This window comes from Capra hircus, chromosome 1, assembly GCF_001704415.2.
Source record: "Capra hircus breed San Clemente chromosome 1, ASM170441v1, whole genome shotgun sequence".
Taxonomy (NCBI): Eukaryota; Metazoa; Chordata; class Mammalia; order Artiodactyla; family Bovidae; genus Capra; species Capra hircus.
The window spans coordinates 143413396-143437198 of record NC_030808.1 but is presented as its reverse complement, the minus strand read 5'-3'; the positions used below and the strand labels follow the sequence as shown (position 1 = coordinate 143437198).

The window sequence follows — 23803 nt, the reverse complement described above, 5'->3', positions numbered from 1 at the left end:
AAAGCTTTTGCCTACATTAGTTTATAGCAACAGCCCTTCACCATGTACATCTGCTTCCTCCCCGATTTCTGCACCTCCCTCCACCTTTCAGAGGGGGCTCAGGGCTGCCTCTGCTCGAGTCGGCTGCTTCAAGGGGCCTGGCTCAGAGGTACAGCTTCTCTCTGCTTTGCCTCCAGCTCACCTAGGCCGCCAGGCCTGTGATGGGTCCTGATGCAGGAGGCGGAGCAGAGATGTGCCCACGTGGGGTACCAATTTTCAAGTTTCTATCTGCTGATACTCCCCTTGCTGCTGAAGATAAACAGGGAAATTTAATAAATGCTTAGTTGTTTTGACGTGTCATCTTTTTTTTTTTCCTGCATCCTCCTCCTCCCCACTCCTGCCCTGTCAGAGGATTTCTGGGGCTAGAATTTTATTAGCAACAGACTCTGGGGCTGGAGTTTCTGCCTGATGGGACAGAAGCAGCTGAACAGGACGGGGCACGGGTGAGTGAGCTGCCCTCCTCAGCATGTCGACAGGGATGCACATAAGCTGGGTGGGGGGGAAGCAGAAGACGCCCTTTGGGACTATTCTGCTGCTGCTGCTGCTGCTAAGTCGCTTCAGTCGTGTCCGACTCTGTGCGACCCCATAGACGGCAGCCCACCAGGCTCCCCCATCCCTGGGCTATTTTGACCTGAAGGCAATCAGGACCCAGTGGATCCAGAAAACATTATTACCTCTTCCTTAACTTTCCTGGTGACTCAAATGGTAAAGAATCTGCCTGCAATGCAGGAAACCTGGGTTTGACCCCTGGGTCGGGAAGATCCCCTGGCGAAGCTACCAATATTCTTGCCTGGAGACTTCTATAGACAGAGAAGCCTGGCGGGCTACAGTCCATGGGGTTTAAAAGAGCTGGACGTGACTAAAGTGACTTAACAACGTAACAACCAGAAGACGAGCTATTATTAGAGATAACTTTTTTATCTGACTTACCTGCACAACAAGGCAAGCACTGACCACCAACCTCGCTCTCTATATCTCCCTGTGAAGAGCCCTCCTCCCTCGGGGAGCCCCAGGCCCCCAACCTATTCCTCAGCTCACGGTGTCATAGAAGCCTCAATGGCCAGACTCATCACCCTTGGTCTCAGATCTCTGGGGCTCGTGTATGTCAGAAATTAAATTTATATCTCTCCTGTTAATGTCTGGTATCAATTTAATTATCAGTCCAGCCAAAGAATCCAGCAGGGAGGAAAGGACAATGTCTGCAGCTCTACAACTGTCTTGCTGCGGAAGAAGGGGCCATGAGACACTGAGGAAAAAGCCACCACGGCTTCTACTGACTCTTGGAAACTCAGAGATCACAAGGGAAACTTCAAAGTTGCTTGAATTTAAAACAATTTTTTGGCTTCACTGCACAGCAGGCACATGGAATCGTAGGTCCCCAACCAGAGCCTGAACCCATGCCCTGTGCAGTGGAAGCATGAAGTCTTAACCACTGGACTTCCTAGGAAGTCCCCTAAAATTTTGATCCTTCTGAAAACAGATTTCAAGCTGAAATGAATGGCCCCCGGGATCTACGTGAAGAGAGAGGAAACTTACTCTCTTCCCCGGTCTCCAGTAAGATGAGAAGCTGTGGCCTCAAGGAATGAGAGAAAGACATCAGCATTTTTCAGGGCCTTTGGCAGAAAAAGTAATGCTCATTATGGGACAGTGATAACATTATCCGTTCACCCTAGGGCTCAGACACTGACCCAAGCATTTTATGTCCATTAACTCACCTGGTGCTTAAATTGGACACAGAGAGGCCCAGCAGTTACTCCCACGCCACACAGCAGGCACACGGAAGGGCTGGATCGGCATTAAACCATCTGACCTTATAGCCTTCCATGGCAGCTTGAAAACATGTCTGGACCCAAGCCTGCAGCAATAGAGCAACACTGACTCCATAAGCAGCAGGACAGGCTGACTATGCTGTTGTTGCTGTATCGTTGCTCAGTCGTATCCAACTCTGTGTGTGTGTGTGTAATAAAGTTTTATTAAAATATAAAGGAGATAAAGAAAGCTTTTGACATAGGCATCAGAAGGGGGCAAAAAGAGTACCCCCTGCTAGCTTTTAGCTGGATGTTATATAGTCACTAGTAGTCTGTTAATCGTATCCAACTCTTTTATGACCCCATGGACTGTAGCCCACCAGGCTCCTCTGTCCATGGGATTTCCCAGGCAAGAATACTGGAGTGGGTTGCCATTTCCTCCTCCAGGGGATCTTCCTAATCCAAGGATTGAACCCACGTCTCCTGTATTGGCAGGTGGATTCTGTACCACCAAGCCACCTGGGAAGCCTAGACACTGACTATACATACAGACAATGGCCAGACCCCGTACATGTAACTAGAGAACTCTAACCCACAAACTCTGCGACAATCACCCAGAAGCCAGACCACAGCCTCTACAGCCACGAGCCAGGAATATCACAACTTAGCCATGACTGCCATCTTCCCTAATTTTTGCTCCTCCCCTTTCTAACCTAGGACAACCAGAGAAGGTCAAGGATGCCCCCAAAATCAATCACACAGGATCCTCAGCTTGCTGTAAGCTAGCTTCTCCAGCTTCTCCAGGCCTGGGGCACACCTAAGCTTTCCTCCTTTCTAGTACAAGCTGTGCCCTTCTCTGCCTGCCTGTGAGGCTCTGCCAAAACCCAAGTCAAAGTGGAAGACCCCTGCTACAGCCAACTCTAGAAAACAGCTGTCCACAGGTGTGTTACCCTCCTATTTGTTTTTATTTTAAAAATAAAAAAGTCCATTGCTGCATGGGCTTTCTCTGGTTGCAGCGAGTGGGGGTTACTCTCTCGTGGGCTTCTCACCGTGGTGGCTTCTCTTGTGGCAAAGCACGGGTTGTAGAGAGTGCAGGCTCAGTAGTTGTGGCCTGGCCCACCAGCTTAGTTGCTCCACAGCATGTGGGATCTTCCCGGACCAGGGATTGAACTTGCGTCCCCTGCTTTGGCAGGCAGATTCTTACACTGAACCACCAGGGCAGTGCCCTCCTATCTGTAAAAGGTGAGCACCTGCAGACCAGTCCAGCAGGGAAAGAGGTCACGCACAGGGAGGCGTCCCAAGGTGGGCCACTCCCCTCTACAACCCCCACCCCCCAGCTGTAGAATGACAAAAGCCACAGAATGGCTTTCCTTGCCCTTGTTGCTCATTATTTTCTGACGTTTTGTTTTCAACACAGAGTTTTCCATTTTTATGGGGTCGAAACTGTCGCTCATTCATTTATTAAGAATTATGGGAGTCTTGAAATGGAGTCCTGTGACTTCAGAGTCATGCCCAGGTGTCTCTCTTTTCTTGCCTGCTTGTCCTAGCCAGACCTGTTCCATCACATTCTGTCTAATCAATAAAGAGTAGTGAAGGTCAGGGGCCTGGCGCCAGCGTCCCAATCAGCATCACTGTTTGTGTGCTGCTCTGAGTCATCCTCCAGGTAAGATAACCTTTTACAGAGTACTGCTGAGACAGCCCAGGAGTCACAGACCACCAAATCAAAGACATCCAGGCCGTAAATGATTAAGACGATAACCCCAGGGTCTTCCCTGGTGGTCCTGAGGCTAAGACTCCACACCCTGCAGAGGGCGTGGGTTCAATTTCTGATGGGGAAATTAAGATCCTAAGTGCCAGGCAATGCAACAACAACAAAAAAAGTTCCAATTCAAGGATACCACCTGTTTTTATTGGTAGGAGTTCTTTATCAGAGAAGGCAATGGCAACCCACTCCAGTGTTCTTGCCTGGAGAATCCCAGGGACAGGGGAGTCTGGTGGGCTGCCGTCTATGGGGTCGCACAGAGTCGGACACGACTGAAGCGACTTGGCAGCAGCAGCAGCAGCAGCAGGAGTTCTTTATATATTCTTATCAGATATGTGTAATGAGAATGGTGAATTTATCCCAGTGAATGGTTCAGCTTTTTATTCTCAAAAAACCATCCTTCAGTGAATAGTTCTTTCTTTCCATTAAATGCAAATGATCAGTTAAAAAATAAATAAAAACTGCTAACTCAGAGACTTCCCTGGTGGTCCAGTGGCTAAGACTTTGCCTTCCAATGAAAGGCTGCATGTTCAATTCCTGGTTGGGAAACAAAAATCCCACATGCCTTGCAACCTAAAATACAAAACATAAAATAGAAGCGATATTGTAATAAACTCAATAAAGACTTAAAAAAAAAAAACTGCTCACTCAGACAGAGGAGGGTGGACCTGAGGCTGTCTTCCCCTCCCTTGCTTTGCTGCAGCCCCTGCTGTTAAAGTGCAGCTCTCTGAGCTTGGGCCTTTGCTGGGTGTCAGTTTCTCCTTCCTACCTCTCCAGGGCTCAACGTCACCTGACCTCCCATGCTTCCCTGAATTTACAGACCAGGCTCTGCCCTGGCACGTCCCAGAAAGGCTCCTCTCCCCACACACCTGTTCACCGGCCGCTCCCACTGAGGCTCCACGCTGGGCCCCCAGGAGGCAGGGCTGGCCTGCACCTGCAGAGTCAGGCCCCAGGGATGGCAGAGGCGCAGCGCCCACTGAGGGGCAGCTGGACCTTTCTGATAAGCCAGTCCTGTCCAGACAGCTCCCAGCACAGCCCCACCCTGCTCCAAAAAGACAGGGACCCTTTCTTTCCTGGATATCACATGTACTTTAAATCCTAAACGGAACGGCCAGAACCAAACCCTTTACTAACGCCCTCCCCGTGACCCCCACCCAGGCCTGAGGCCACTGGACTCCTCTGTGCCTCTTCTGTCCGTCCACGTCAGCCCTTCACCCTGTCCTCGGGTCACACGCCCATGGTGTGCACAGCAGACCAGCACAGGTAGGGCGCTGAGCCAGGCCTAGGGATGAGGGGCGCCGGGCAGGGGCTTCTATTCCCCTCGGCCCTGGGCAGCTCTCAGGGCCAGCTCCCCGCTCCTCTGCGAACCCAAACACCTCTCATTTCAAGATCCATCACTGTCATTCTGTCATCGCAGACACCGGGTCAAAGTGTGGGCACCTGGAAGCCAACGCAGGAGAGAGGGTCTGGGGGCCCTGAGTGGCCCGGAAGGAGGCAGGCTGGGCCACCTGCACCCCGCATCCTGCCCAGCTCGGGACGCGGAAACCTAGACGAGACCCACAGCTCAGCGCCCACCCCCGCGGCGCGGGGACCACCCCTCTCCCCAGACCCTGCAGACCGCGCCCCCGCCCACACCCTCTGACTCAGCCGCCGGGAGGACGACACCAAACCCCGGGAGGGGGGACAGCCCTACAGCACACGACCCTTGGTCCCGAGACGGCGCCTATCGGGGGTCCCGGGCTGCGGCCGTGCTCCCGTCCCCCTCAGTCCGCACTGACCGGACGGCCCGCGCTCCATTTCCTTCCGGGACGCCCCGCACCCCATTTCCGGTCCCGGTTCCCCCCCGCCCGCCGCGCGCTGTGGTTTCGCCCGCACGGCACGTGACCGCCGCGCCAGGTCCGGGCGCTTGACTCCTCTCGACCACTCCCACGAGTGTCCGCTGCTCCGGGAGTGTCCGCTGCTCCCGCGTGACCGCCGCCCGGTGTCCACACGCTCCCGCCCCGCCTGCCGCCGAGATGATGTGCGGAGCGCCTTCCGCCACGCAGCCGGCCACGGCCGAGACCCAGGCTATCGCCGACAAGGTTCGGGCTGTGTTGGACGGATGGGGTACTGGGGGCCGGGGGCGTCCGCAGGCATGCCCGCTGGGACGGAGGCGCTGCGCCCGAGCGCATCCCGCCCTGAGTCGGGCTGGACGCAGGTGGATGCACCTCCCTGCCTGCGAGGTTCTCTGGTGCGGAGGTGGTCCACTGGTTTAGGGGGCGCGAGGTGACAGGGAATAGCACTTCAAGAGCAAAGGATACGGCAGGCGGGGTGAGGTCCCCATGCGTGAGTCTGGGGTCCGGGTCCCAGGCGTCCGAGACTCGGGCTGGACTGAGTGTAGCCCTTTTTGTGAGTTTGAAGTGGTCTCCAATAAAAAGTTTAGAAACAGGAAGTAACTGGGTCGAGGAGGCAGAGCCCGGTTCAGACCCTGGTCAGCTGTCCAGCCCTGTGTCCAGAAACACTGGAAGATCAGGTTGGGGTGGGATGAGGTGGGCCTGTCCTGCCTGTCGTCACAAGTAGGGCCCAGGAGGCTCGAGTTCTGATAAGCAAAGACTGAAGACAAGCTTTTGTCCCTTAACCTTCCTCCCTGGCTGCTGCCTCCTAAACCTCCGCCATGAGCTCAGCCCTGTTCCCTCTCCCGCGGTTGGGACCATCTGACTGCGGTAAAGGAAGGGGCTGAGTCAGTCTCCTGAGACCTGTGAAAAGTAGGCATTTTCTGGGACTCCCAGGAGAGCCAGATAGGAGGAGAGTCCTAGCTTTTCCCCTGTGGCCACTCAGAGCACCCAGCCCTCCCGGCCTCTTCCTGGGTCTTCAGGCTGGAGAATCCCTGCTGGTCACCTGAGCTTTGAATGAATGTGAGTCCCCTCGGGAGACGAGAGTTTCTGTCACTATGGCCTGCATTTGGGGTCCGTCCCTTGAGAGTGGGCCGTCCTCACTGCCCCTGGGAACAAGGAGGCCGCCTGTGTGCTGGGTGGGCTCTGTGAGGGGCAGGGGCACCATCCGGTGACCTTCTGTACTGAAGCTTTCATGAACACGTGAGGAGAAGTGAGGCCAGAGACAGTGTACCCACCACATCCAGTCCTATCCTAGGGCCCTCCCTGGCCCTCTGCCCACCTGGTCACTCTGGTCTGGGAACTGACAGCTTCCTAGTGACCCGGGGCCTTCTGAGCTTTCCTTGGCTCCAGTCCAGCCCGTCTTTCTCCTGGTCCGAGCTGTGTGGGTGACCTGCCATCCTGCAGGCCTCCACCTCCGCTGCTCCACCACCTCCACCTGGGCTTCTCCCCAGTCCTTGCACAGGGTGGGGTTCTCCTGCCTCCACTCCTGAAACAGGTGATTCCATCCCAGACCCGCAGGAGGGTCTGCGGGTGTCACTCGCCCCTCCCTGGTCAGGTAAACTGTCTGAGGGTCAATTCCCTGCACACCTAGCAGGAACAGGGGCTACACAGCTGAGTGTTCAGTCGAAGGTGGGCACTGGCCCAGGGGGACACACCCAGCTGATCACCCGAGGGCCCTGGCAAACTCAGAGGGAGCAGGCAGCCAGACTCTCACTACCTGACCCTCTCTCTGATCCTTCCCTCCACTTCATTCGCAGGGAGCGCCCCTCCCTGAAGGCCTTTGTCAAGTGACTCACTGGCATGTATGATGGTGATCCCCTGGGCTCTCCAAGCAGCACACTCCTGGTCTTAACTGAACTCCTCTGACCCCCACAACTGGTCTGAGGATTCCAGCGCAGTCAGCAAGCTCCTGTGGCTGCCAGTCGTCCAGACAGCAGCCTGAGCACTCGGAAACTAGCTTAGGTTTTCAAGTCAAGACAAAACAACCTGCTCTCCCCTTCCTCCTCAAAAATTCTCACTTCCCCAAAGGCCAAGACCCTGTAAAACAGGACTAATCTGAGAGTAAGATTAACATCTGACACCAAAGATCAGAAACAATCTCTGCCCAAAGGCCCTGCAGCCTAGAGAGACCATCTAAAGATGCAGCAAAGCATTTTTTTCCTACAAAAGTGCTTTTTCTGCTGCATATTCTACCACGGAAGAAATTGGGATTATGTAAGAGAATTAAGGCACATCAATAAGATGGAAGTTTAATTTAATATTAAATTTTAACATTTTTAAGTGTTTTAGTTTTCGAAGAGTAATTAAAAACTATATACTCTTTAAAATGAAGGTTTGAGTGAAAATGGTAATGTACGAACTTATATACACTGTTGTAACCATGAGAGTATAAGCTATCCATGTCTGGAAAAGAAAGTGCTAATGATACAGGCAAATGATAGCATTGAAACCTCAGCAGAATTAAAGAACTGTTTTCTGTACTTGAAATCAGGGCAAGCATTTTAATGTCTGCTCAGCTGTGAAGAACAAACGTGCTCTAGAAAGTGTGTAGAATGTGGGCATTAGAGTTCAGCTGTAATATCTAATACAGGTGAGCTCACCTGTCTCTCCCTTCTCCCCTTCCCCAGGTGAAGTCCCAGCTGGAGGAGAAGGAGAACAAGAAGTTCCCAGTGTTCAAGGCGCTGGAGTTCAAAAGCCAGTTGGTTGCTGGGAAGAACTACTTCATCAAGGTGGGGTGTCCCCCTGAAAGGAAGGTCGAGTCTGAAGTGGGAGCTCACAGGTGCCCAGGGCAGGAGTGCTCAGCAGGGTCCTGTGGCAGCCCTCAGCTTCAGGGGTTTGGTGGCTGTCTAAAATGAGCATGCGTGTGCAAGCATGTGTGTGTGTATGTGTATGTGTGCACGTGCGTGCTGCGGCCTCCTTGGAGAAGAGGACCTAGCCTTTTGGGTGACCAAGGGCTCTGCTGGAGTGAGTGTGGGTGAGGGGTGCTGGCTGGGCACCGAGGGCATCCCTTGCACTTGAAGGAGGAGGGTGGGAATGTCCTCAGCCCAGTCTCTGGGGACACGAAGGGACACAGCCTCCGGGCATCCAGGGCCCTCCTGCCTGTCCAGCCAAGTCCAGCAGAGCAGGGGGACTTGGGGTCAGAGGCCCCACCTGCCCCTCACTGGACTCTCCTTTCAGGTTCAAGTGGACGAGGATGACTTCATGCACATCCGAGTGTTTGAAAGCCTCCCGCACGAGAACAAGCCTGTGGCCTTGACCAGCTACCAGACCAACAAAGGCAGGCATGACGAGCTGACCTACTTCTAGGCCCGATTTTGCAGAGTCCATCGCCCACAGGGGTCTCTCCTCTGCAGACCTGTCTGGGACCAGACGCAGTGCCCCTCGGGGTGGTGGTGTCTCTGTTCCCTGCTTTCACTGTGTTCATTTTTTCCTCCCAATCCATGATTTTAACTAAATTTCTTTCGAGGGGGGCTTGTGTTATCTTTAAATAAACATGTGTTTCCTGTTTTCACAAATTGTCTCTGTTGGGTTTTTTTCTTCATCTGGAGCTATACTCACAGTAGAGAAGTGTCAGCAGGTGAGAGGTGTCCTGGGTGGAAGTCCCGCTGGGCCTCCTGCCGCCTGAGCCCCCTTCCCTGAGGGGCTGAGGACGGGAGAGGGTGGCCCTGGTGACAGTGGGCAGGCGGAACACCAGGGGTCGGGGAACGTGTGCTCTAACCACCGCTCCCCACGCCGCCATGGTGACTCTGTCGTGTCTCCAGGTCTCAGAACCCCCCACCCCACCCAGTACAGTAAGAGGGGCTGAGAAAATCTGACCCTAGAGCATTAGTTCTAGATGGACTCAGATACAGTCACGCATTTTTGCTCGGGCAGAGATGCACGGGTGTGTGCGGGGAGGCAGTGACCCGCAGGGCCCGCTGAGTGCATGTTCTGCGAGTCCGGCCCCAGCTACCCACTGACCGCCCGGGGTATGCGCTGCATCTGTCTCAAGGCTTCCTGGTTTCAGCAGCCAGTTACTACCATTAGTGAAGTCAGTCCAGTGGTGTGTTTGCTGTGTGTGTGTGTTCGTGTGCAGTAGAATAGAAAATGCACCCTGCGTTGTAAGACTAAACGCTGGGGACAGTTCTGTGTGGCTCAGGGTCCAGGTAGACAGCCTGTTCTGAGGGTCGGAGTCAGGCCCCTTCCTGTCTCCACTTTGTCTCTGGGGCAGGTGGTGTTTTATTTCAGGCCTGTCACTGGAGGCTGGGGGGTCCAGGTCATGTGGGCCGAGTGCAGAGCAAGTAAACACTCCTTGGGGAGCAAACAGACCTGTGAGTGCAGGAGGAGACTCTGAGTCAGGAGCTGTGTGTGTCCTGCTCTCTCCTGAGCTCTAGGACAGAAAACTTGCATCTTGGGTTCTAGATGTGGTGAAACAGAAGCCAGTGAGCACATTCACATTGACTTGAAATCAGCTGTATTTCCACCTGGAAACTTCAGGTGAAAGGTGGGCAATAGGGGATGCTACGTAGGTGCCTGGACAGGGCCGACAGCCCACAGCTCATAGCAGGGAGCACGGAGCACAGGGACAGAAGCAGTTCTGATCACCAGGTTCAGACAGAGTCCCCCAGCTGTGTGCTGGGGGTGACAAGGTTTTGACACTAGAAGAGGTGGTTGCACACCACTGTGAACACACTAAACACCAGTGACGTGCACACTGTCAAATGGTAAGCTCTTGCTAGTCCACAGGTCAGACCCCACACTTCTACTGCGGAGGCCTTAGGTTTGATCCCTGGTCAGGGAACTAAGTTCCCGCATGTCACACAGGGCTGCCAAAACTAATTTTTTTTTTAAAAAGAGGGAACCTACTTCAAAAAATAAATAGAATGAAAAGAATAAATGAAACAGTAAAGTGTATGTTGTAAGAATTTAATCTCAGTTGAAAATTGACTCAGATGCAGACAGGACACCAGAGGCAGTTTGGGGCAGGGTGGCAGAGGGTTTGGGGGACTTCCGGGGGGAGCTCTTTCATTGCCCACAGACCAAGTGTCCCCATCAGCTGTGGGCGCTGACCCAGTGGACACCCCTGCTCTCTGGCCTTTGTGGTCATAGACTTGACTCTGGTTTGGGAGGCATTTGCTGAGAGATCTGGAGATACTGAGGCCTAGGAAAGTAGGCCAGGTGAAGACAGAGGGGGGATGGAGAGCTGTCTCTATGAGCCGAGGACCCCCACAGGGAAGGGAGAGATGGGAGGGGCTTCTTGCTGAGCCTGGGAGGGAGCGTGGCCCTGCTGACACCTTGACTTGGGTCTCTGGCCTCCAGAACCAGGAGTAAGGATATTTCTGTTGCCTTACACCCCCAGTGTGTGGGGCTTTGTGCCAGCTGCCCCAGAAGACCCATCAGCAGTGGAGCTGGTGTGCTGGGTGGGTGGCATCTTCCCCTCGCCCGACTCATCCTCTCTCAGCAGCCCTGAGGGGGGTTCTTCCTCTCCTGTGGGTTTCTCTCTTAAGCTGATGATTAATCTCTCTATCTGAAACTTTATTCCTTTTGGTGTTCTGCACCTGTTCCTCCTCAGGACAGAGGAGTATCAGAGAAAACGGGAGTCAGGATGGAGCAGAACCTTGGCGCAAACCCCTACACCCGCCATCCAAGTAGGAAAGCAAGCAGTTAATGATCAGATGGAGTCACAGACTCGGTGCCTGGTTCACATTCCTGAGCTGTATCACAGATGCCATGTTGTGTAGTCGCTCAGTCCTGTCCGACTCTTTGCAACCCTTACCATCTCCTGCCCCTTACCATCTCCTGAAGTTTGCCCAAGTTCATGTCTATAACATCGGTGATAACCATCCAACCATCTCATCCTCTGATGCCCCCTTCAACTTCTGCCCTCATTCTTTCCCAGCAGCAGAGACTTTTCCAGTGAGTCGGCTGTTTGCAGCATGTGACCAAAGTAGTAGAGCTTCCGTTTCAGCATCAGTCCTTCCAATGAGTATTCAGCGTTGATTTCCCTCAAGATTGCCTGGTTTTGATCTCTTCACTGTCCAAGGGAGTCTTCTACAGAGCCACAGTTTGAAGGCATCAATTCTATGGCTCTCTGCCTTCTTTATGGTCCAGTTCTCAAAACCGTGTGTGATCACTGGGAAGGCCATAACCTTGACTGTATGGACCATTGTTGGCAGAGTAATGTCTCTGCTTTTCAACACACCGTCTAGCTTTGTCATAGCTTTCCTGCCAGGAAGCAATCGTCTTCTGATTTCATGGCTGCCATCACTGTCTACATTTTGGAGCCCAAGAAGAGGAGATCTGTCACTACTTCCACCTTTTGACCCTCTAATTTGCCATAAAGTGATGGGGCCAGATGCCATGATCTTAGTTTTCTTAATATTTGGTTTGAAGCTGGCTCTTTCACTCTCCTCCTTAACACTCATCAAGAGGTTCTTTAGTTCCTCTTTGCTCTCTGCCATTAGAGTAGTAGTATCCACATTTCTGAGGTTGTTGATGTTTCTCCCACCTGTCCTGATTTAGCCTGTAACTCATCCAGCTCAGCATTTCTCAGGATGGGCTCCATCTCTTCTCGATCTCTTCAGTGTGTCTAAGTCTCTACCGTTTCTGTCCTTTATAGTGTCCATCTTTGGGCAAAATATTCCCTTGATATTTCCAATTTTCCTGAAGAGATTTCTAGTGTTTCCCCTCCTGTTGTTTTGCTCCATTTACATACCCTGCTCATTGAAAAAGACCTTCTTGTCTCTCCCTGCTGTTCTTTAGAGTTCTGCATCTCTCCCTTGATTTTTGCTTCTCTTCTTTCTTCAGCTATTTATAAAGCCTCTTCAGATCCCCGCTTGGCCTTCTTGCATTTTGTCAGGCGAGTGTAGTCTCCTCGGTTAGTCTCATCTCAACAAAAATTTGAAGTGATAGACATTAAAGCCCTTGGCACGTCACAGCTCTTGGACAGACCGTGTTATAGTTCTTAGACAGATCAGTGTTACAGCTCCGTGTTACAGCTCAGTTTTATTTAGAAAATAGCAGGAAAATACATCCTCAAGGGGTGAGGGCATGCCGACCCAAAGACGCGAAGAGAAGGGAGAGAGAGAGAGTGTGCGCGTCGGAAAAAGAGAGAGACCTGGCCCTTTGGCTCCTCTTTTCATATGTTTGTTCCTGCCTCTTGGGCCTGCCCTGTGTACAATGGGCCAGCCAGGAGCACTGTTTGTTCCACCTGGGGTCCTCACTCCGGTCCTAGGACCTTCCTTTGACCTTCCTTTGCTCTATTTTTGCGGGCTTTTCCCTTCCTTGTCTTTTAGCCACTGCCATCCTGGATTCCTGTTTCCTATTCTAACTACCTAACAGTCCCCCCTCAAGAGATAGGAGGCCCAATTCTCTGGGAATAGGGGCGTCGAGGTCTTCCTGGCTACTTCCTGCTGAACTGGGATGGCAAGGGGCATTGGGCCTCCCCCTCTTGCTGGTCTCAAGCCTCAGAGTCCTTATAGCAGTGTCCATCTAAGGATGAGTGATACTTTCCGTGGTCAGCTGTAGTTTTATATATCTTTGTTGAACTGGTGTAGCTTGTTGACCTGGGCAGAGACAAAACAGGTTGACAATTGATAATCCATGGAACAATCGTAAGCAGCATCAATATGGCATAACAAGGGCTAGTAGGGGCATTAGCCAATTCCAAATTCCCATCACCAGGTAGGCTCAAGTCCATCCTTGTTCAGGGATCAGAAGATCTATCTCCAGTCTCTTTTGGAGTACAGTCCCTACCAAGCTGTGTTGGCTCTTTAGAGCTGTCTTGAGAAATCTTATCTCCAGAAACTAGATTTTGTTTCATTAGAATGACGGTGTTTGTTTCATTAGAATTATTTGTTTGATTCATTAGATTCATTTGATTCATTGATTCATTTGTTTCATTAGAATTAGGGTGTTCATTAGAATGGCACTCATTTGCAGTCCTGAATAGGCATCTGAGATCTCCAGGGGCGCACAGGTGTATTGAGTGTCCTCTTCTGTTTTCTTCCACGGCTTGACTCATGAGTAGTGAATCCAGGAGTCGTGTCCTGGCACCTTGACTGCTGTGGGGGTAGAAAGTATTACAGGGTAGGGGCCCTTCCATGTGGGCTGGAGTTGAGCCTTTAGGGACCCATCTTTCCAGACTTTAATTAGGACTTGAGTCCCTGGAGCATATAGTGGTGACTCCTTAGGATCTTTCGTGTCCTGGTTTATACCCCACAAGCATATATCCTGTTGGAATTGCCCAATGGCCATGGTATAAGACCAGAGGGTCTGAGCCTCTGGATCTAGGAAGAGGTCATTGACATAAACAGAAGGTCTCCCATATAACATCTCATAAGGACTAAGACTAACCTGTTCCTTAGGGGAAATACGGGTGCAGAGGAGAGCTATTGGTAAAGCCTCCTTCCATCCCAGGGAGGTCTCCTTCTGGGTTATCTTTTTTGTCGCTGATTCTACAAATTGGTTGGTGCTTTCTACTTTCCCTGAAGACTGAGGCCTCCAGGCACAATGGAGATAATAAGTAATGGCCAACGCTTTGGAGACCCCTTGGGTGACCGCAGAAGTAAATGATGTCCCACTGTCACTTTGTAATGACCTGGGCAGACCAAACCTCAGCATGATTTCATGAAGCAGTGTTTTTACCACCTCCTCAGCCTTCTCAGTCTGAGTGGGAAAGCCTTCAATCCACCCTGTGAATGTATCTATCATGACTAATAGGTATTTACACCCTTGAGAAACTGGCATCTGGGTGAAGTCCATCTGCCAGTCCTCTTCTGGGTAGGCCCCATGTCGTTGGATGGGCTGGGCCAGCTGCAGTCTTAGAGCTCCTTGGGGGTTGTTTAATTGGCAAGTGGGACAAGAGGAGACCACTTGTCTTATAGTCATTTGGAGGCCTATTCTTCTGAAGGACCTTTCTAGTAGTCTTTGGAGGGCCTTTTCCCCTAAATGTGTGGTGGCATGTAAGGAGTTAACCAACTTCCATTGGAAGTTTCCAGGCAGAAAAAGGAGTCCCTCCTTTTGCAACCCCACCATATGATCTTGAAAGCCCTCACTGTTAGCTTTAAGAGTCTCACCTTCAGTATATGAAGGAGTTTCTGGCAAATTAGTCTGTGGAACTAAGGTGGCAACCCCTGTTGGGTCATTGTTCTGTGATGCTGCTCTCCTAGCTGCCTGATCAGCTGCTTGGTTCCCTCGTGCCACTTCTGTGTTCCCTTTTTGGTGTCCTTTACAGGGAGAGACTGAAACCTCGGTGGGCAGATAGACTGCCTCTAAGAGTCGAAGAATCTGATCACCATATTTGACTGGGGACCCTCGGGTGGTCAAGTGGCCCCTTTCTTTCCAAATAGCAGCATGTGCATGTGGCACCAGAAAGGCATACTTGGAGTCAGTGTAAATGGCTACTCTTTTTCCTTTTCCAGCCCTAAAGCTCAAGTCAGGGCTATGAGCTCAGCTAATTGGTGGCAGAGGCTTAGCCTCTATAGTCTCAAAATTGGAGACTACTGCATACCCGGCTCTTCTTTTTCCATCCAAGACAAAGCAGCTTCCATCAATGTACCAGATTTCCTCAGGATTGGTCAGAGGATCTTCTGACAATCCCTCTCGGGGTTTTGTCCAGTGGTCCAAGGTTTCTAGGCAAGAGTGAAAGGGGAGAGAGCCCTCGGGGGTAGGCAGGAGGGTGGCTGGGTTAAGAACATCACAAGGGGATTTACTGAGGCCTGGATTTTCCATCAGCATTACTTGATATCTGAGGATTTTTTGATCAGACATCCATAAATGGCCTCTCCCATTTAGGAGTTGTTTTACTTGGTGGCTGGTAAAAATAGTTAGTTTGCCCACAAAGGAGAATTTTAAAGCATTTTCTATCAGGATTGCGATAGCTGCAAGATTTCAAAGGCAGGAAGGCCAGCCGCGGGCTGTTGGGTCAAGCCTCTTGGATAAGTAAGCTACAAGCTGGGGCTCAGATCCCAACCTTTGAGTTAACACTCCCAAGCCTATTCCCTGTCTTTCGTGGACATAAAGTTGGAATGTGTTTTCTGGGTCTGGCAACCTCAAGGCAGGTGCCTGAGTTCACGTCTGTTTTAGTGTAGCCTCTGCCTTCTTCTGAGGAGTTCCCCACATCAGTGGGATTGAATCGTCCTGTTCCTTTAAGCTTTCATATAAGGGCTGGGCAATTAGACCATAGTTGGGTATCCAGATTCTACAATACCAAGTTAGCCCCAGGAAAGCTCACAATTGTTTTCAAGTCGTAGTGGAGGGCAACTGGAGGATTCCTTGTACCCAATTGGAGGACAGCCTCCTGGACCTGTGTGTAATCTGAACTCCCAGGTAAGTGACCTTTGTCTTGACCATCTGTGCCTTAGCACAGGAGACCTTCTATCCCCTTTCTGCCAAGAAGTTTAGAATCTAAATTGCATGTTGTTGGGCATTTTTCTCACCTGGAGAGCAGATTAGTAGGTCATCTACATATTGTAATATTTTCCCATTAGGTCCCAGGTCTAGATCTAGGAGATCCCAGCTAAGGGCCTGTCCAAACAGGTGGGGGCTATCTCTGAACCTCTGAGGTGATACTGTCCAAGTCATCTGTTGGTGTTTTTCTGCTGGGGCCTCCCACTCAGAGGCAAAAAGATACTGGGATTCTTTAGCCAGCGGTATGCAAAAAAATGCATCTTTGAGATCCAAGACTATAAACCACTTGGCCCTGGGTGGGGTTTCTCCCAAGATTACATAGGGATTGGGTGCTGTGGGATGGAGGGGGACTACAGCTCTTGATGAAAGTGAAAGAGGAGAGTGAAAAATTTGGCTTAAAGCTCAACATTCAGAAAACTAACATCATGGCATCCGGTCCCATCACTTCATGGCAAATAGATAGGGAAACAGTAGAAACAGTGGCTGACTTTATTTTTCTGGCTCCAAAATCACTGCAGATGGTGACCGCAGCCATGAAATTAAAAGACGCTTACTCCTTGGAAGGAAAGTTATGACCAACCTAGACAGCATATTAAAAAGCAGAGACATTACTTTGCCAACAGAGGTCCATCTAGTCAAGGCTATGGTTTTTCCATTGGTCATGTATGGATGTGAGAGTTGGACTCTAAAGAGAGCTGAGCACCGAAGAATTGATGCTTTTGAACTGTGGTGTTGGAGAAGAGTCTTAAGAGTCCCTTGGACTGCAAGGAGATCCAACCAGTCCATCCTAAAGGAGATCATCCTGGGTGTTCATTGGAAGGACTGATGTTGAAGCTGAAACTCCAATCCTTTGGCCACCTGATGCGAAGGGCTGACTCATTGGAAAAGACCCTGATGCTGGGAAAGATTGAGGGTGAGAAGAGAAGGCGACGATAGAGGTGAAATGGTTGGATGGCATCACTGACTCAATGGACACGGGTTGAGGTGGATTCCAGGAGTTGGTGATGGCCAGGGAGGCCTGGCGTGCTGCCGTTCATGGGGTCGCAAAGACTGAGCAATTGAACTGAACTGAACAGCTTCATTTATGATCCAGAGATTTTGGACCATTTGCCAGGTTCCATCCTTTTTCTTTACTGAGAGGATTGGGGTGTTACATGGTGAATTGGTGGAGACCAATAGCCCACAAGCAAGGAATTTATTTACTAAAGGCTGTAGTCCCTCCTGAGCCTCTCTTTTGAGGGAATATTGTTTCCGGTCAGGAAATCGAGTGGGATCTTGGAGGACAATGATGTCTGGTTCAGATGCTTATATCTTTCCTTTTCTCCTTTGCTTTTCGCCTCTCTTCTTTTCATAGCTATTTGTAAGGCCTCCCCAGACAGCCATTTTGCTTTTTTGCATTTCTTTTCCATGGGGATGGTCTTGATCTCTGTCTCCTGTACAATGTCACGAACCTCATTCCATAGTTCATCAGGCACTCTATCTATCAGATCTAGTCCCTTAAATCTATTTCTCACTTCCACTGTATAATCATAAAGGATTTGATATAGGTCATATCTGAATGGTCTAGCGGTTTTCCCTACTTTCTTCAATTTAAATCTGAATTTGGCAATAAGGAGTTCATGATCTGAGCCACAGTCAGCTCCCGGTCTTGTTTTTGTTGACTGTATAGAGCTTCTCCATCTTTGGCTGCAAAGAATATAATCAATCTGATTTCGGTGTTGACCATCTGGTGATGTCCATGTGTAGAGTCTTCTCTTGTGTTGTTGGAAGAGGGTGTTTGCTATGACCAGTGCATTTTCTTGGCAAAACTCTATTAGTCTTTGCCCTGCTTCATTCCGCATTCCAAGGCCAAATTTGCCTGTTACTCCAGGTTGACTTCCTACTTTTGCATTCCAGTCCCCTATAATGAAAAGGACATCTTTTTGGGTGTTAGTTCTAAAAGATCTTGTAGGTCTTCATAAAACCATTCAACTTCAGTTTCTTCAGCGTTACTGGTTGGGGCATAGACTCGGATAACTGTGATATTGAATGGTTTGCCTTGGAGACGAACAGAGATCATTCTGTCGTTTTTGAGATTGCATCCAAGTACTGCATTTCGGACTCTTTTGTTGACCATGATGGCTACTCCATTTCTTCTGAGGGATTCCTGCCCGCAGTAGTAGATGTAATGGTCATCTGAGTTAAATTCACCCTTTCCAGTCCATTTTAGTTCGCTGATTCCTAGAATGTTGATGTTCACCCTTGCCATCTCTTGCTTGACCACTTCCAATTTGCCTTGATTCATGGACCTGACATTCCAGGTTCCTATGCAATATCGCTCTTTACAGCATCGGATCTTGCTTCTATCACCAGTCACATCCACAACTGGGTATTGTTTTTGCTTTGGCTCCATCCCTTCATTCTTTCTGGAGTTATTTCTCCACTGATCTCCAGTAGCATATTGGGCACCTGATGACCTGGGGAGTTCCTCTTTTGGTATCCTATCATTTTGCCTTTTCATACTGTTCATGGGGTTCTCAAGGCAAGAATACTGAAGTGGCTTGCCATTCCCTTCTCCAGTGGGCCACATTCTGTCAGACCTCTCCACCATGACCCGCCCGTCTTGGGTTGCCCCACAGGCATGGCTTGGTTTCATTGAGTTAGACAAGGCTGTGGTCCTAGTGTGATTAGATTGACTAGTTTTCTGTGAGTATGGCTTCAGTGTGTCTGCCCTCTGATGCCCTCTTGCAACACTTACCATCTTACCTGTGTTTCTCTTACCATGGCGTGAGGTATCTCTTCACGGATGCTCCAGCAAAGCACAGCCGCTGTTCCTTACCTTGGATGAGGGGTATCTCCTTACCGCCACGGTTCCTGACCTTCAACATGGGATAGCTCCTCTAGGCCCTCCTGTGCCTGCACAGCCACCGCTCCTCGGGTTGCTCCTCCCGGCCACCGGCCCTGGCCTCGGGCGTGGGTGGCTCCTCAAGGTCACCACCCCTGGCCTCGGGCGCAAGGTGGCTTCTCCTGGCCGCCCCTGACCTCGGACATGAGGTGTCTCCTCCAGGCAGCCACTAACCTTGGACGCGGGGTAGCTCCTCTCGGCCGCCACCCCTGACCTCGGACACGGGGTAGCTCCTCTGGGCCGCATTCCAGTTGAGCTGTTTCAAATCCTGAAAGATGATGCTATGAAAGTGCTGCACTCAATATGCCAGCAAATTTGGAAAACTCAGCAGTGGCCACAGGACTGGGAAAGGTCAGTTTTCATTCCAATTCCAAAGAAAAGCAATGCCAAAGAATGCTCAAACTACCGCACAATTGCACTCATCTCACATGCTAGTAAAGTAATGCTCAAAATTCTCCAAGCCAGGCTTCAGCAATATGTGAACTGTGAACTCCCTGATGTTCAAGCTGGTTTTAGAAAAGGCAGAGGAACCAGAGAGCAAATTGCCAACATCCGCTGGATCATCGAAAAAGCAAGAGAGTTCCAGAAAAACATCTATTTCTGCTTGACTGACTATGCCAAAGCCTTTGACTGTGTGGATCACAATCAACTGTGGAAAATTCTGAAAGAGATGGGAATACCAGACCACCTGACCTGCCTCTTGAGAAATCTGTATTCAGGTCAGGAAGCAACAGTTAGAACTGGACATGGAACAACAGACTGGTTCCAAAGAGGAAAAGGAGTATGTCAAGGCTGTATATTGTCACCCTGCTTATTTAACTTCTATGCAGAGTACATCATGAGAAATGCTGGACTGGAAAAAATACAAGCTGGAATCAAGATTGCCGGGAGAAATATCAATCACCTCAGATATGCAGATGACACCACCCTTATGGCAGAAAGTGAAGAGGAACTAAAAAGCCTCTTGATGAAAGTGAAAGAGGAGAGTGAAAAAGCTGGCTTAAAGCTCAACATTCAGAAAACGAAGATCATGGCATCTGGTCCCATCACTTCATGGGAAATAGATCGGGAAACAGTGGAAACAGTGTCAGACTTTATTTTTTGGGCTCCAAAATCACTGCAGATGGTGACTGCAGCCATGAAATTAAAAGACGCTTACTCCTTGGAAGAAAAGTTATGAGGAACCTAGATAGCATATTCAAAAGCAGAGACATTACTTTGCCGACTAAGGTCCGTCTAGTCAAGGCTATGGTTTTTCCTGTGGTCATGTATGGATGTGAGAGTTGGACTGTGAAGAAGGCTGAGCGCCGAAGAATTGTTGCGTTTGAACTGTGGTGTTGGAGAAGACTCTTAAGAGTCCCTTGGACTGCAAGGAGATCCAACCAGTCCATTCTGAAGGAGATCAACCCTGGGATTTCTTTGGAAGGAATGACGCTGAAGCTGAAACTCCAGTACTTTGGCCACCTCATGCGAAGAGTTGACTGGGAGAGAGTTTTGGAAAAGACTGGGAGAGATTGGGGGCAGGAGGAGAAGGGGACGACTCAGGATGTGATGGCTGGATGGCATCATGGACTCGATGGACGTGAGTCTGAGGGAACTCTGGGAGATGGTGATGGACAGGGAGGCCTGGCGTGCTGCGATTCATAGGTTCGCAAAGAGTTGGACACGACTGAGCGACTGAACTGAACTGATGATGTCCGGTTCAGCTTGGTGGGCTCATCTGGGAGTCCTCTGGTCCCACACCTGGGGGTTAATTTTGTCTTCCCATAGTTTTTGGTCCCTCTCTAAGGGAGAGAGTGCAATGGGTTTTTCAGTAGTAACCAGGAGCTGCAGGGCTCTAGGAGCTGAAAAGCTTCCCATCACAAGTGTGGTCCCCAGTTTAGTGAGTATATCTCTTCCCAATAAGGGAGTAGGACACTCAGGGACCACCAGGAACTGGTGGGAAAATATTTGTCCATCCCAGCAACAAAGTGCTCCAGTGAATCTTTTAGTAGTTGTTTTTCCCAAAATGGTGCAGTTTTGGGAGGAGAAGGCTCTGGAGTAGGAGATCAAGACAGAGTAGGTGGCCCCTGTGTCAACCAAGAAATTCTTGGACCTACCTGCCACATCCAGTTGCACCCTTGGCTCCAGCCCCGTGATGTTATCTGTGACAGGTGGGCTGGTTGGAGCAGGCCGCTTCAGTCCTCTTGAACCAGTATGAGGGAAGACTTGGCACTTGACCTTGAGGCTCTTGGGTCCCGAGGGCAGAGTGCCGCCCAATGTCCCAGTTGATGAGACTTGTCACTGTTTGGAAACTCTTTGGCCCAATGCCCCGCCTGTTTACAGATTAGGCATTTGCCTCACGCTTTATCCTTCAAGGACTCGGGCTTTGCCCAGGGCTTCCCTGGAGGGCAGCCCGCATCTGGACGTGCCTGGTCTCCTGGTCTTCTCTCCCGCTCCGGGCCTTGGCCTCCTCCTCCTGTTCTCTGTTATAAAAGGTATTGGTGGCTGTCTGGACCATCTCATCTAAAGAGGAAGCACGGTCCTGCTGCTGTAGCTGTTGTAACTCAATTCTGATATCTGATGCACATTGGGACAGGAATTTGTCCTTTCAAATCACCTGTCCCATGTAAGAGTCTAAGTCCAGATTGGCAAACTTTTGGCGGGCCTCTTTTAGCCTTTTCAGAAAGGCAATGGAGTTCTCGCTGGGCTCCTGAGTTATTGCTGAGACCCGGGCATAACTGATTACTTTTTGCTGGGCTGCTTTCAGTCCTGCCTTCACACAGATTAGAAAATGATCCCTTTCCCAGATGTGTTCGGGGTCATTATAATTCCAGTTAGGATTGGAGGAGGGGACTGCAGTTTTCCCTGCTGGATATTTATCACTTGACATGTGAAGTCCCATTGCATACCCTTGGGCTTCCTAGTATTCTCAGGGTCAGATAAAGTTTGACTGAATATGACCATGATGTCCTTCACGTCAAGTCAAAGGCCAAGGTAATATGTTGGAATGTATCTATATATTTGCCTGGGTCATTTGTATAGCTTTCCAGCTCTTGTTTGATCTGTCTTAGTTCTAAGAGGGAGAAGGGCTTATGGACCTGGATTGGTCCAAATTCTCTTCCAGTTTCAACTAAGGGACATACTTGAGCTGGCTTTTGAGGAGGGGGTGCTCCTGGATATGGAGGCACGTTTGGATACAAGGAAGGAGCACCAGGCAACTCGGGAGCTGCAGGAGGCTCCAGTCTCTTTGGGGGCATGGGAGGTGAGCCCTCATGGGCGGTTCCTTCTCTTGGTTGCCTGTGCCTAACACCATCTGCCTAGCGGGCTCACTTTTAGGGCGTAAACAATCCGTACTTAAGACAGAGTTCCTTCGTATCTCTTAGTCGGAAGAAAATTTGGACATAGGGGATCTCTGTCCGTTTCCCTTGTCTTTTCCAGAATAATTCTAGCTGCAGGAGGGTGTTGTAATTTAAACTCCCATCCTCAGGCCAGTGTTCCTCGTCCCCCATTGGATACTGTGGCCACGCAGAGGTGCAAAAGCATTTTAAGCGACTTCTCCTTAGAGTCAGAGGATCGAACAGCTTCCAGTTATCACGGATGTATCTCAAGGGCGTCTGCTGGGAAGTGGATTGGTTATTTCCCATCTGAAAGACAGTCATGACAGGGAGGAGAAGAAAAAGAAAAAACGAATAGGCCTCCTTCAGTTTCCGTGGGTGGACTTCCTTAGCGGTGAGTCTTTCTGAAGCTTATCCTACCCAGTATTGTTGCAACCGGAGAGCCAGGCGTCCCCAGGTCAGGGTGCAGATCCCCAGGCAGGCTGAGACATGACAGCCTCCTGAAGATCAAATCCTTGGGCAGATCAAGGCAGGTCGGCCTCCCGAGAATTGGGTCCCTGGGCAGGCTGAGACGTGACGACCTCCTGGGACTCCTAGACTGGCAAATCTCTGAACAGGTTGAAGTGTGACAAGTTTTCAAGGACCAGATCCCTAGTCGGGTCAAGGCAGGTTGACCTCCTGGACCCCTGGACTGGAGTTGGGTGTCCCCAAGGTCTCCAGCATGGCCAGTGCTGGGTAGGATTAAGGGGTTTTCATCTTAACTCATTGCCAGTTTGTTCACTGCAGATGGGAATAGATACCCTGATGTAAAGCAATCCAAGCCTGTGCCTTGAGACTGGGAAACAGCGTAACAGTCATAAGCCTTATCCTCTTGCTGCTCTAAGGGATTTAAGTCATTGATTTCTTCCCCTATCCTCCGTAAGAGCAGGTTAGGGTGTCTCCAATGGGAAGTATTTTGTTGTCATAGATCCATTTTAGGTAATAAGAGAAGTAGTGAAAAAGGAGTCGGTTATCTGGCCCTGTTAGGGGCATTAAGGTATTTTAATAATAGACTGGGTGGAGCCTACAAGGGGGCAGGGTCCTGACTGTAGGAGTTAGTAATTGGCTTAAGAACAAGTTAGTTAAGAGGCAACAGACCAGATGTTCCATAAAAGTGGAGGGGAGATTTGATCCAGGGGTATGTTTGTAACTGTAGGAGAAGGGTGGTAAGGGTTTGGGCCCAAACGGCCAGCAGAGCTAACTCCCAAAGTGGCAAACTTTATCCCTGGAAGCCCAGTCATCTTTGAAGGGATGCCAGCCGATGGACTTCCAGCAGGCACTGTGTGCCTGGCGCCTGCCCTAGCGGATTCACTGGGAGATGCTGATGTTGTACATGTTGTAGCAAACATGGAAGATGAAGGCCTGAATATCTAGAGGGACCGGATATTATACAGTATTTGCCTCCCAAGGGCCAGCTATTCTCTGGTTGTCCCTCCAGAAGATTGTAGAGGAAACATATGGGCCTGGACGGGGCTCAGGAAAGGAGCATGAAACAGGAGGGAAAGGGGCAGGGCACAACCTTTGAAAGCACAGCATAAGGTAAACCAAATGAAATCAGTTGGGTCCAAGATGACAAGTCAAATTCAAGTAAACCTCAATCCCCAGTCTGTAACCCGAAAGACACACCCAGAGGTGGCAGGACAGCTCCAAGGCACTGTCAAAAGCCAGAGGAGTGGGTGGTTCCCCAAAGGCTGGGATGATCCTCTCCCTCATTAGCATATGAATTCACCCCACTAGCAAAACCTAGGCAG

The 23803-nt window shown here is 50.4% G+C and overlaps 1 protein-coding gene across 1 annotated transcript; it reads left to right on the top strand.

Moving 5' to 3' along the window:
• LOC102186806 (cystatin-B) lies at positions 5443-8938 on the top strand. Its single transcript, XM_005675654.3, has 3 exons — positions 5443-5630; positions 8051-8152; positions 8601-8938. Exons 1-3 carry the CDS (start codon positions 5565-5567, stop codon positions 8727-8729), a joined length of 297 nt encoding a protein of 98 aa, XP_005675711.3. The 5' UTR covers positions 5443-5564; the 3' UTR covers positions 8730-8938.

What these genes read in the sequence shown, in the direction of transcription:
- LOC102186806 (XM_005675654.3), top strand. Translation starts at nt 5,565, where the DNA reads ATGATGTGCGGAGCGCCTTCCGCCACGCAGCCGGCCACGGCCGAGACC. An exon ending in CCCAGGCTATCGCCGACAAG is followed by an intron (nt 5,631 to 8,050) that starts GTTCGGGCTGTG and finishes CCCCTTCCCCAG; the next exon opens with GTGAAGTCCCAGCTGGAGGA. An exon ending in GGAAGAACTACTTCATCAAG is followed by an intron (nt 8,153 to 8,600) that starts GTGGGGTGTCCC and finishes CTCTCCTTTCAG; the next exon opens with GTTCAAGTGGACGAGGATGA.